Genomic DNA, 13,510 nt, shown 5'->3' with positions numbered 1-13,510 from the left:
GTCTGTCAGCAGAAGCAGAAAGCCTCCCAGAGCCGGAAGAGGCCATAGAGAAGGAAACAGAAGAGGGGGACCCACCCACGGCAACTCCTGAGCCCCCAGAGACCAGCAGTGAGTGTCTGATCCTCTTCCCCCAGCAGCCCCATCTCTCGATGTTGGGGTCAGATGTCTTGGAGGATAGTTCATGTAAATGAGGCATAGATTCTCAAATGTGTTATTTAAATGCAAATTCTAGGGGAGTCCTTGATTTTATCGTGATTATTTTTATTATTATTTTTCCTCCATGCATGTGGGAAAAAAATGAAAGAGCCATTCGTCCTCCAATAGTATACCTTTCAGAAATCATAGACTCTTATTACTTGAGCAATGGTTTTTGAAGTTAGACTAGCGGGAAGATTAGGCCGAGTTACAGGATTTTAGAGGTTAGTGTTACCCTCAGGCCATAGAACAGGCTCTGTGTCTCGTGTCTGCGGGACTCCTCTGTTAGAAACAACACCATGGGGACATTTGTAGGATGCCGAATTGTACCTGCTTTTCTGCAGCTGCAGAAGTGGGTCCATTGTCTTCTCATCGGGCTGAGATTTCTTTTTGCCACTCTCCACAAGTGTCCAGTTTCGGGCCAAATGCTAAAATTCCAGGAGTTAGTACTGATAAAAAAGCATCAAGCCTGAGAGGCTCAAAACTCACGAGAGGAAAAGGGCAGAATTGGTTAGGTTTTTCTATAGTGTCAGAATGACCTTGGGGTTAAAAAAAAGGGTCGGGGTCGAAACAGTTTGCATCATCACTATGTGACCTTTTTAGGAGCAGAGCCCCTGACAGAAAGCAGTTCAGAGCCTGGTGTGGCGATAAAGCAGGAGCCACAGGAGGAGGATCCGGCTAAGCCCCCCAGGGCTCCCAGGACGCTCAGCAGTTTCTTCAGTGAGTTTGTCCCCCCTTCGCCTCCCCGGGGCTGTGCAGGGCGGAGGCAGGGGGGTTTTCTCCGGAGAAAGCTGCAAATACCTCCGGTCTTCCCTCGAGTTGGAAAGTCTAACTCATGTCTCCTGGCTTGTCACCCTCTCCGGGGCAATGGGGCGGTGCTGGGTGGAGAGGGTTGTGGGGTGGGGGACAGGACCCACAATTTCCTGGCTTCATTCCCAGCCCCCCGGAAGCCAGCAATCAAAAAAGAAGTAAAAGAAGAGGAGTCTGTTACCCCAAGAAAGGAGGAGCCCAAGGGGTGAGTTAGTGTCTGCTGTTGAGTAGAGAGGACAGTGGACTGAAAAGAAGGATGCAGTGAGTCAAAGCCTCTTTAATTTTATTCTAGGCCTCCAAAAAGGAGACAGATAATCACAAAAAATTCTGCCAGCTGTAATTATTCTGATAAAAACGTTTTGGGGATTCTTAATGTCAGCTTTGTACTCCAGTTGAGACCTTATCATGACAGTAAATGGCACCATTTCAGGGTGTGACAGCACTGTAGGAATATTCAGCTCCTTTCCTTAAACGCCTACTATGTCAGGTACGGTGCTAAAGGTTTCTTTTATGCTGTTTTACTTCATCTGTGCAATAGTCCTGTGAAGGAAGCAGGTATTTTGACCATTTCACAGACATTGGAACCATTTGCCCAGAGAGGTTAGGTTGGCTTCCCCAAGTCACACAGGGAGGTAGGGCTAGGACCAGGCCTGGGACCCGTGTTCCTCTGATTCCTAAGCCTGGGCTCTTTCTTCACTGCCCCATCTTGCCTCCTGGGTACGTGTTTATGCTTACATATTTATAAGTAAGTTTCTCTAACAAAAATCGGTGTCCTACTATGCATGAAGTTTTAAGTCCTGTTTTTAATTTCCTGTGATGCTATGACCAGTTTTCTTATATAGTTCCCAGCCTGATCTCTGATGGCTTCCAGCAGGAGACAGACTTTCAGGACCTCCAGTTTTCTCCCCTTTGAAATGGGGACATATGGGTGACAGAAAGCACACCTTTTCATCCACTGTTGACTGTGTGCCAGGCCCTAGGCGGCGTGCCTTTTGTATCCTAATGCAGTGACTGCTCACAGCACCACCGTGTGTAGGTTCTGTCAGCATCCCCATACCACAGATGAGAAAAGTGAGGCATGAGGTAGGGCAGTATTGTGGAGTAGTTAGAAATTCCAGCCCCACCTTTGCCAGCTGTGTCACCTTGGGGAAATGACTTAGGCTTTCTGTGGCAGTCTCCTGAGGATTTGGAGTGTTTAGACTACAGTCTGGCCATGGCCAAGCTCAGCAAGTTGTAGCTGCTGCTATTAATAATACTAATAACAGTACTACTACCACTAATAATTATTACGTGATTTTAATGCCTAGCTTAGGTCATAGACGGGGAGCGTGGCAGAGTTGGGGTTTGAACCAGGCCGTCTGGCTATAGAATTTCTTACCCATTGTGCTCTGCTGCCTCTTGTAATGACAGAGACAACCAGGATGGCTACCACTTACTAAACGCTGAGTCCGTAGAGTTTACTGCACAGCCCAGCTCTGCCATCCTCAGCCCGATCTGTGCATCAGAATCAGCTGAAGAGCTGAAGAAAATCTGGAGTCTTCTCCTGTACCCTTTTGTTCCCCAAGTTTTGGTAGAGATATAGGCCTGAGGTTGGGGAATCGGTGTTTGAAAAATGCTCACTACAAACTGCATCAAGGAGTGGGAACCTTCACCCTAATTTCTTCCTTACCCTGACGACTACATGTCATGCTAGGACTCTTTGTGGCTCCACTGGATGATGGGGACACTGGTTCGGAGGGGGCAGCCACTGCCCCAGGGATTTGAACCCAGTGTGTGACTGCAGTCTGGACTGTGCTGGCTCCGATAGGGTCAGCGGGAGGCATTTCCAGAGGCGTTTATTTATGATGCAGAGGTTTAGAATGCGGTCTCTGGAGCCCTGTTACTTGCTAGCTGTGTGCTTGTGGGTAGGCTGCTTAAGCACTCTGTGTCCTGTTCCTTTATCTGGAAAACAGAAGTCCCTGCCTATAGGGCTGATTGCTAACAGATGTGTTACGGGACCTTAGTACGGGACCTTAGTACAGGACCTGGCACTTTGTGACACCCAGTGCTGGTCCCCTTCTGCTCATCCAAGGTGAAGGAGGGAGGGGTTGGCGGAGAGGCCCAGAGGAGTCGTTGGCCTCTTAGAGTGGGCTCTACAGGATAGTCAGGTCATACTGTCCACTCTAACCATGTGACCCCTTTTTTGTTCCTCAGATGTGTCGAGTGTGTCTCTCTCTACCTCACGGCCTTGCACTTGCTGTTGCCCTGCCCGGAATGCTCTTCTCCCTGAGCCCCACTCGGCTCACCGTTCACGTTATTCTGCCCATGTGTCTCCTCTCCAGCCTTCCCCAATCACCCTCTGAAGTAGTACCTACTGTCCGTCTTTCTCCCCCTACTTGGTTTTCTTTTCTTTTCTGAAATATTTTCTTAATGCCTAAAATTGTTTGTTTATTTTTCCCCAGACTCTCCCACTCAAATGTGAGCTCCGGGTTAGCAAACTTCGTTTTCATTTACTCCTGTGTCTAGAACGGGGCCTGGCCCATGATAGGTGCCCAGTAAATATTAGTTGGAGGAATGGCTTCTCTTTGACCCAGGCATCTACTCAGTCTAGTCTCCCTTTTGCCCCCACAGCCCCCTGGACCCCTGCAGCTACAACCCTGCCAAGAACAACTACCATCCTGTGGAAGACGCCTGCTGGGGGCCGGGCCAGAAGTGAGGCGGTCCCTCCCCGTGCTGTCTTACCCCAGCCCCTGTCACTGGGGGGGGCCTTCTCACCGGTGGCCTCAGTTGGAGGAAACTGTCAAATCTCTCTCTTCATGTTTTGGGGACACAGTCAGCAGCATTGAAGGGGACAGAGAAAACCCTGGGGAGCGAGCGCGTTACGGGTGGGCGTGCATTTGGGAATTAGCAAGGCTGTCCCCAGGGAGGCATGGGGAGGTGGCTGGGTGAGCGACAGCATGTGTGTCTCTTTCCCCAGGGTCCCTTATTTGGCTGTGGCCCGGACCTTTGAGAAGATCGAGGAGGTTTCTGCTCGGTAATGAGTCAGGCTGTCCTGGCTGGGGTGGGTGCTTCCCAGGGGGTGGGGGGGTGCTTTCCCGGGGGGGTGGGGGGGTGCTTCCCGGCTCTGTTCCTCACCCAGCAGTCGTGCCCTCCTCCTCCAGGCTCCGGATGGTGGAGACACTGAGCAACTTGCTGCGCTCTGTGGTGGCCCTGTCACCTCCAGACCTTCTCCCCATCATCTACCTTAGCCTCAACCACCTTGGGCCGCCCCAGCAGGGCCTGGAGCTTGGCGTCGGGGACGGCATCCTTCTCAAGGCGGTGGCCCAGGCCACAGGTATGGAGGGGCTGTGGTGGAAGCTCTGACAGGAGGGGCACTGGGGAAGGCCTGGGATGATGGAGAGGGACGCTGAAGAGAGGCCGACGCGGGCCCTGATGCGATGGATTGGCAGGGGCGTCAGGGCCGTGGGGCTGGGAAGAGGCTGCAGGCGAAGAACAGGGTCGGGGGCTGGGCCTGAGGGCTGGGGCTTGGGGAGGTGGCGCAGGTCCTGCAGGCCCGACCGGGAGAGCAGGAGGGACCCAGAGGAGACGAGGAAAGAAGGGGATATGGGCGGGGCTGCTTGCCCACAGCAGCCGAACCCCCGTGCTTATGGAGAGGCTGGCCTGTGCCAAAGGCCTCAGTGCTCGGTGTTCATGGTGAGGGCGTCGGGGAGCCACAGAAGGCTCGTGAGCAGACGAGGGGCCAGGTCGGTTCTGGGCCGGTGTGGAGGACGGACAGGAAAGCAGGAATCCATGGAGGAGGCCGGGGTGAAGGTCCAGGGGAGGAGGAGCTGGGGCCGAGGCTGCAGGGAGCAGAGGAGAGGGCAGGAGCCGAGGGAGATGGGAACAGGAAGGACCAGCTGGGCTCGGGGGGCCAGGGACGGAGGAGGTGCAAAGACTGCCTGGGCGTTTTATGTGATGACTCAGTGGATGATGGATCCAGCATCAGGACAGGACACTAGGGAGGGACAGGCACATCATTTCAGCTTGGGAGCAGGTGAGCGACCTGTGTCTGGGGGCCATCAAGAAGCACGTCCTTCGCCCGTTAGCGCACACTCTCAATGCGTCTCCTCATGGCCCCGATGGCTGCCCAGCCCCAGGTTTATTAAGAGCTGGTCAGCATTTCGGAAAACCCAAGTGTGCGCTATTGACAGCACATACCTCCACATCACACACATGTGAAGGCTCACACTTGTTGCTGCCCCTTGTGTGCAATTCCACGTGCAGGCACTAGGCCCGACCACTTCGTTATGTCGCTTCGCATCTTCGAGTGCAGTGGCCGGGCAGCCGAAGGTGGAAACGCGTGCTCTTTCATTAGAAAGTGCTTTCCCGCTGTTCCTTGTATGTCTTACAGTCAGGGCATTATAGCGAAGTGACAGTGTCTGTAGGTTATAGCATATCTGCATTTCTTTTCAGAATAGAAAGCACTGACACAAAGTCCCTTAGTGCTAACATTCTAAGGGCAAGTGCCAAAGGGCAGAGTGGCCTCCTCCCCGTGCCACCGCTGGGCGGGGACACCAGTGTCAGCAGCTGTCTGCTCTCGACCTCTTATTAGACGAGAAGAAGGAGTTGCGGTTCTGATGGAGTGAGAAGTGTTGGTCAGAGCCGTGTGTTAACTGTCTTCCCAGCCTCCTGCTCTTCACAGTGCGGGGTGCCTGTGGGACCCCGTCTGGACAATGAGAAAGGCCAGAAAACACAATGTGTGTTTAAACTGGGGACTTCAGAAAGATAGAATAACAACAATTAAAAAAGCGTGAAGGTGTATTGGTCCCTGCTGGAGGGTGTGCATGACCAACTAGGGGACAGGCAAAGGGTCCCTTGGCCGCCTTTTCTGCCTACACTCGCTCTCCTGGTGATCTCATCCTACCCCGTGGCTCTGAATCACATTGCATTCTGACACCGCCACCCTAGGCATCTCCCCCGTGTAGACGTCTTCATCCAACTGCGTACCTGACGTGAAGGGAGGCGGGTGTTTAGTGAGCTATTTCAACAAGTGGGTGAGTGCTAGGACTGGGGAAGTTGGGGTGTCGCCCGCAGGACACCTAGCCAGAACATGCAGCCAGGCCGCCAGAGAAAGGAAGTGCAGCCACGCTCCTCACCACCTGGCTCTCTCCTCCCCCAAGGTCGGCAGCTCGAGTCTGTCCGGGCTGAGGCAGCCGAGAAGGGCGACGTGGGGCTGGTGGCCGAGAACAGCCGCAGCACCCAGAGGCTCATGCTGCCCCCGCCCGCCCTCACCGCCTCTGGGGTCTTCACCAAATTCCGAGACATCGCCCGGCTCACTGGCAGTGCTGTGAGTGGGGCGGGGTGCTTACCTCCGTCCCCAGACCCTCTGCTCCTCACCTCGGGGACCCAAAACCACGCGTGAGGCAAGAGGGCTCTGGTTAGACTATCTGGGGCAGGATCGCTTCAGTTCTGCCTGTGGGGTGCGGACCTGCCGTTCCTTCTTCCCGCCCTCAAGACTGAACCTCCTCTTGAGATTCTGGCAGCTGATCTGGTGTCTGCCATGTGACAATAATTATATGCTGAATAAAGCTAGAGAGGGAGGCAAGAAGGAGAGCTGGCCCTTTCTCCTGAGCGCGTGGCTGTAGGAAGTGGGGGTGCAGGGGGCAGAGAGGAGGTGTCCCCTTCACTCCCAGTCCCTGACCTTGTTCCCCCACCTCTTCAGTCCACAACCAGGAAGATGGACATCATCAAAGGCCTCTTCGTTGCCTGCCGCCACTCAGAAGCCCGGTTCATTGCCAGGTGAGTGCGGCCGTGAGGTGCGAGGAGGTGAAGGCAGGGGACTGGAGGCTGGGACCACTGCCGGTGCCCTGACCTTGGACGAGAGCAGTGTGAGCCAGGAGCCCGGCCCTGCGTGGTTGGATGGGACACTGGCTCCTCTCGTTGGTAATGCTGCCTGGAGAAGTGTCCTGGGCTGTGGGGAAAGAGTGCCGTGATTGATTGGTGATGTCTGCCTCGGCCTGAGCCAAGTGCAGTACGTACAGGAGCCAGGTGGTTGCCGTGACAGTGAAGAAACCACTGACATCCTGGAGCATTTCGTGGGTGCCCTGCCTTGGGCCACACGCTTTATCCCGTCAGTTCCTCTCTGCAGTTCTGCGAGGCAGGCCCTGTTATCCTCACCCTGGTTTACAGAGGGGGAGATAGAGGCACAAGGGAGTTAAGCCTTGTGCTCCAGGTCATTGGCTCAGAACGAGGCCTGTGCCGGGGCAGGTCCTTGACCATCACATGCGGGCACCAGTGGGGCAGGCTGTGTCCCAGTTCCATGCCAACTGTCCCCAGGAAATGCCAGTGGTCGTGATTGTTACTGGTTGGCCTCAGTTTCCTCATCTGTTCAGTGGGGCTGTGTGCTGTCTTGGGTCCCTTCTGGCTGTGGAGGTGGTTCTGGTTTTGGGGAGAGGGTCTCCAAAGGGTCACGGTGGGGGGACTGGAGGAGGCAGAGCCAGGTATGGAGGTCACGACTGGACAGGTGCGATGTGCCCACTGCCCCTCGCCTGCTCTCTTCCCAGAGCCCTGAGTGGACGGCTGCGCCTCGGGCTGGCAGAGCAGTCAGTGCTGGCCGCCCTCGCCCAGGCCGTGAGCCTCACACCCCCAGGCCAAGGTGAGCCCCAATGGCCAGTCCCGGTGCCCACCACTTGAGTTAACCGGGCTGCCCTTCCTCCCAGAAGTGCACGCACTCCTCCCCAACGTGATTGTGCCCCCCACTGCCAGTCCACGCGCCTTCCCCGAGGACCGTGTCCCCGGCATTGAGTTGACATTCCTTGTGGTGCAACACCTCACCCACTGTGGACGCTGGGGTAGCGGAGGGCGTCGGGCATCCCAAGGCTCTTCTGGTGGGTCTTGTCTCAGAGTTCCCCCCGGCCGTGGTGGATGCAGGGAAGGGCAAGACAGCAGAGGCCAGAAAGACGTGGCTGGAGGAACAAGGCATGATCCTGAAGCAGACGTTCTGGTGAGATCCAGGGGCCTTGGTCAGGATGAGGGGGTCAGGGGGAGCGGGAGGGGCCACGGATGATGTGGGAGGGGCCGGCGGCTGACAAGCATCAGTGACCATGATGGGGCTGATGACAGGCAGGGTGGTGATCCAGACAAGAGTGGCGCTAGGCGCAGGATGGTGACAGATCGGGAAGGGAGCAAACAGTGCAGGGTCTGGCGCAGGGAAGGGGAGAAGCACTGAGAGGCTGACAGAGGTGAGAGCAGCAGACGGGACTGTGCATGCACAAAGGCCATGAGGTGAGCAGAGGGGCTGGTGACCGGCTCAGGACTTCTGTGCAGTGATGGAGAGGACTCCAGGGAGGGCCACGTGGGAGGACCCGGCTGGCAGCTGACTCGGGGCCGGCCGCAGTGAGATGGCGACTGCGGATGGGGGCAATGGCAGCTCAGACCGAGAGAGAGTCAGAGTGATGTGTAGTGACACTGAGGGAGGACCGTGACAGAGACAGGGTGACAGGAGGAGTCAGGGACAGGTGCGACCAGCCCCAGGGACGAGGTGACAGGCAGGCAGAAGTCCATACTGCAGCCAGAGTGCTGTGTATCCAGGCTGCCTCCCCCTTTGTTCTCCCCGCCTCCCCTCAACCCCAGTGAGGTGCCTGACCTGGACCGGATTGTCCCTGTGCTGCTGCAGCACAGCCTGGAGCGGCTCCCGGAGCACTGCCGGCTGAGTCCAGGTACGAGCCACCCCGGGGCCCTGTGAAGGTCTGAGCACCGCCCACGCCCTCCTACAGGCTCCCCTGGCCTTGGCTTCCGCCCTCGGGGTGGCTGTGAGGTGCCCATTCCCAGGCAGCTCTCTGAGAACCTGCAGACTCCTCGTCTGAGGATGGGACCCTGTCCCCTGGTGCGCAGACCCATGCCTTTTCTCCTTGGGGTCCCCCTCTGTATTAGATCAGGTGTCGATGAAGCTGCTGGAGCAGAGACACCCCAAAACGCAGTGGCTCAGGCCAGACAGGATCTCTTTCTCTCACATGAGTCCAGAGGAAGACAGGCAGCCAGGGAGGGCACTTGGCTCTGCCCAAGAGATCACCCAGGGACCCAGATTTCTTCTGTCTTGCCACTTTGTCATCCCAAGCTTGTCACCCTAATGTACGTAATTATAGATGGCTCACGTCTCTGTTCTGGATTTCGAGATGAGGGAAAGAGAAAAGGGGATGACCAGACTGCTTGTGAGGGTGTGACCCGGCCCTTGCACACGTGACTCCTGTGTGCAGTTAGCAGTCGTCACAGTTAGCAGCCCCTCTGCCATCTTCCATGACTCACCCTCTCTCCCCGCTCCCAGGGGTCCCCCTGAAGCCAATGTTGGCCCACCCGACCAGGGGCGTCAGCGAGGTCCTGAAACGCTTCGAGGAGGCAGCTTTCACCTGCGAGTACAAATACGATGGGCAGAGGGCACAGGTATGGGGCCGGACACATCCTGCAGCGGAAAGGACAGTGCCCAGGAGCAGGGGCGCAGGGGCAGTCAGACCCCAGCCCACTGCCCGCCTCTGTGCACTGCCTGTCTGACCGCACGTCTCTTGAGGCTTAGTTCCCACCTATGTGCAGTGGGTATGATAACAGCCACCTCACTGGCTCATCTGAAAATCAATTTTATTCGATAAAATCATCAAAATTCCTGACCCGTAGCAGTGAGCGCTCAAGAAATGCCCGCCGTGCTCGTGCCCTGCTGGTGAATGTGTTCATTATAACAGGCGCGTGCGTAACCCTCGGTGCAATTACGGACGCTGTGTCCTGTGATCCAGTGCTTGACACCTCTTGTCCGGTCTGTAAGGACGCTTCTAGTGGCTTTAGTGCCTTGGTTGGGAGTTGAGTCCATATCCCGGTTCATCGCCTGGGGATGGGTGAGCAAGCGTGGAGGGTGCCACCCTGTGGTGCTTTGAGGAGGTTACAAATAGTGGAGTCGATGGACCTTTGGCTTCATAGATGGACCTTAAAATACAGTGTTGAGAAAAGCAAAAAACAATGATTTACAATAGTGACAGGGATTTACAATATATATATATACAAATATGTTTCAAGTCATATATTCTGTCCCACACACAACTGTTACTTCTTGAGGTAACGTGCATGTAAGATGGCATAGATGGAGCTCTGCTTGAGGACCGTGAGCATACTATTAAAATAAGTAAATTAACAGTGAAACCCAGGATGATATTCACAGCATAACAACGTCCAGACAAATCCACAAATACATACGCAGCACGAGAGGAGTAGGGATTGCGATGGTGAAGAGAACATGGTGGGAGCTTTCACACCCGAGTGGGAGGTGCTGTTTGAACAGAGATAATTTGCTCAGGTCTCTGAACCAGTTCCTCCTCCAGAGCTTCTGGAACCTTCGGCCAGTGAAAGTGGGGTCAGAAGAGAAAGGAGGGGGGACTGGGGTAGACCAGGCTCTGATTTCCTCTCCCCTCTCCCACTGTTATAGATCCATGTTTTAGAAGGCGGGGAGGTGAAGATCTTCAGCAGGAATCAGGAAGACAATACTGGAAAGTACCCCGACGTCATCAGCCGCATCCCCAAGGTGGGCGTGTGTCACCCTCTTTCACTCGGGCGGGGCTCTAGTTACTGGTACAAAGAACCAAGGCCTGTCCTGGCCAGGTTGGTGCAGCAGGGGGCTCGTTGGCCTCAGGGCGTCAGTGGACCTTGAGAGCTACTGCAGGAGAAGGAAATTTGTTTCCCTGTGTCTGTCTTTGGCCCTCATCCTCCACGTCTCACCAGGCCTGGGTCTCCCCCTTCCTCTTTCAGATTAAACTTCCGTCAGTCACATCCTTTATCCTGGACACGGAAGCCGTGGCTTGGGACCGGGAAAAGAAGCAGATCCAGCCATTCCAAGTGCTCACCACCCGCAAACGCAAGGTAGCCTCCCCGCCTGCCGTGTCCCATGCTCCCTCATCTGCCTCCCAGTCCTGCCCAATCTCCAGAGGGACGAGTGTCAGTCAGGGTGCAGGTCTCAGCCTTTTGCAATATGGCTGCCACAGCTCCAGCCGTTGCTTTCTTATCCCAGCATGCCAAGTAGGACGGAAAGAGCTATTTTCTACATCTCTGTGTTTCATTATGAAAGAAAGTCTGTTCTAGGCGCCCCCACAACCTGCACCCTAGCTAATTTCTTTACTCTCATTGACCGGAATCGTATCATGTCACCATCATTAGCTGTAAGGGAGGCTGGGAGAGGAAATACCTGGCAAAGGGGAATGAGGTTGTTGGGATCAGCTGAGCGCCATCACAGTTCGGTGCCTGGGGCCACCAGCATTGCCACAGTCACAGGTGTGCGACCTGTTAGCTGCGGAGAAGGGGAGAGTGGAAGGTGACAACGGTGTCTGCCACAGGCATGACGGGAGGGGACCCAGCCAGGCCCTGGCTCACCTCTCCCACCTCTGCCCTCTATTCTGCTTCAACCCAGGAGGTGGATGCAGCCGAGATCCAGGTGCAGGTGTGTTTGTATGCCTTCGACCTCATCTACCTCAATGGAGAGGTGAGTTCCGGCTTCACTTCCAGGGCGGCTGAGGGGTGACAGGTGATGTATGAGCCTGGGAGCCAGCCGTCTGAGTTTCATTTCTGACTCTGCCATGTCACTGAGCTGGGAGGCCACACCGGGGCAACATTTATGAAAGCGAGGTCCGAGGACCCCTGTGGGGTTCTGGGAGGCCCTCCCTTTTCAAACTTACCATCTGTGAGGCGGATTTTCTTCACGTACTGTAGCCGTATGAGTGCAGAAGCAGATATAAGAATCCAACCTTTGTTAAGCCAGATGTTAAAGAGTTTTCCAAAACGTAAAATCCCTTTTCACTAACTTTTTAAAAATGTAGACATGTTTCATAAAGAGGTTGGATTAATGTGTTGGATTATTTTTTTTAATGTTTTCAAGATTTCTCACTTTTAATATGGTCACAGTGAATATGGTATAATTAATACTGTATCACTAATATGGTAAATATCGAGAGAGGCAACCCACATACACAGAAGCCCTTTGGAGTGAGTTCTCAATAAATTTCAAGTGTGAAGGGGTCCTGAGACTAAAAAGTTTGAGAACCACTGTTCCAGGGTAGGTGTGGTTGAGTCAGGAGCCAGGCCACCTGCTCTCATATCCCAGCTCTCCCCTCCTAGCTGTGTGGCCACAGGTGAGTGACTGAACCTCTCTGTGTCTCAGGTTCCTTATCCGTAATAAAGACCTAACAGTAGCCCCTGCCCTGTCTGTTACAGGCAGGTTAGGTGGTGGGACACAGGCATGAAGCACAGTGGCTGGCATGGAAGCCACCATCACCATCTTTATCCCAGATAATCTTTGACGGTCTAGTCGCTGCACAGTGACAACTGGCCCGTCCCACTTACTAGTGGAGCGAAGCCAGTTGTGGTCCTAATGCTGAAATGTGTCCAGTGCCTAAACCACCCACCTCATGATGCAAATGAAGAAGAGCATTTAATCTCATAGAATAACTAGGAAAACCAAAAGAATTCTGATTTTGTTTCCCATGGTTTTGTGGGAGTAGGGGGACATCAAATATCTGATGCTTTGTGGGTTTTTTTTCATGTTTTGATTGTACCTGCTCTGCTGGGTCCTTCGTGCCATGAGCATTTCAAATGTTCCTTCTTATTTGGTTTTTGCCTTTTGGTCTTTTTTGTTCTATAGAACTTGTTTTTAACTATTATTTTTATGGAGTCAAACATTGTTTTTCCCCTTAATGCATCCTTATCCCCAAGATTTAAAAAAAAGAAAAATTAAAAAAGGCCATTCTTTCCTTAGCATTCTAAAAGCTTTCACTTAGTTTTTCTTCTAGTATTTTTACAGTTTTGTGTTTTGCTTTGAAATCTGTGTTCCAGCTGGAATTTGCACGTGTGTGTGTGTCAGGCAGGAAGTCGGTGATCTGGCTTTCTTTTGAACAAATGACAAGTCATTTGTCCCAGTCTACCATTTATTGGCTGAATCCCTTTCTCCTGCTGCTTTGAATCACTTTCCCATGACACGCCCTCAGTTCCTCTCCTGGCTCAGTACTTCTGGTCCCTCTCTCTTACTCTGCAGGCAGGTCTTCCACTAGTTCCTTCCCAGCAGTGATTGTAAACTGCTTTCACTGCTTCTCCTCCAAATGGACGCTTAGGCTTTTTCTATCAATAGTGTTTTTCTGTTATAAAATATTCATCCCAGCGAATATTTTGTACAGAAAGATGAGAGAACAACCATAATGGTTAAGTGTGTAGAATCAGACCACCTCGTCTGTCTATCCCAACCACACACTTCCCAGCTGGTGACTTAGGGCAAGCGACTTAACCTCTCTGAGCCTCTGATCTCTGTAGAAAGGGGTAACACCTTCCTCAGAGCGTGTCTGAAAGATCAGCTGAGTTGCACTACCCAGTGCCGCAGCCACCAGCCCCACGTAGCAGCTGAGCACCTGAAATGTGGCAGGTCTGAAGTGAGATGTGTTAGACGGATAAAATACATACTGAACTTGGAAGATTTAGTCCGAGAAAAGATCAGCTAAAATACCTCCTTGATAATTTTTATATTGATCAC

At 53.7% G+C, this 13,510-nt stretch overlaps 1 protein-coding gene across 1 annotated transcript in view; it reads left to right on the top strand.

Moving 5' to 3' along the window:
- LIG1 (DNA ligase 1) overlaps positions 1-13,510 on the top strand; it is a 33,884-nt gene that overhangs the window by 13,431 nt on the left and 6,943 nt on the right. Inside the window, 15 exon segments of the mRNA XM_033128894.1 lie at positions 10-108; positions 799-915; positions 1,135-1,210; positions 3,616-3,696; positions 3,962-4,018; positions 4,146-4,318; positions 6,144-6,310; positions 6,686-6,762; positions 7,527-7,618; positions 7,867-7,966; positions 8,596-8,681; positions 9,287-9,402; positions 10,430-10,525; positions 10,750-10,860; positions 11,405-11,476. Of these exon segments, the coding sequence (XP_032984785.1) occupies positions 10-108; positions 799-915; positions 1,135-1,210; positions 3,616-3,696; positions 3,962-4,018; positions 4,146-4,318; positions 6,144-6,310; positions 6,686-6,762; positions 7,527-7,618; positions 7,867-7,966; positions 8,596-8,681; positions 9,287-9,402; positions 10,430-10,525; positions 10,750-10,860; positions 11,405-11,476 (1,520 nt within the window).

Source organism: Rhinolophus ferrumequinum, chromosome 15, assembly GCF_004115265.2.
Source record: "Rhinolophus ferrumequinum isolate MPI-CBG mRhiFer1 chromosome 15, mRhiFer1_v1.p, whole genome shotgun sequence".
Taxonomy (NCBI): domain Eukaryota; kingdom Metazoa; phylum Chordata; class Mammalia; order Chiroptera; family Rhinolophidae; genus Rhinolophus; species Rhinolophus ferrumequinum.
This window is presented reverse-complemented; position numbering and strand designations above follow the sequence as displayed.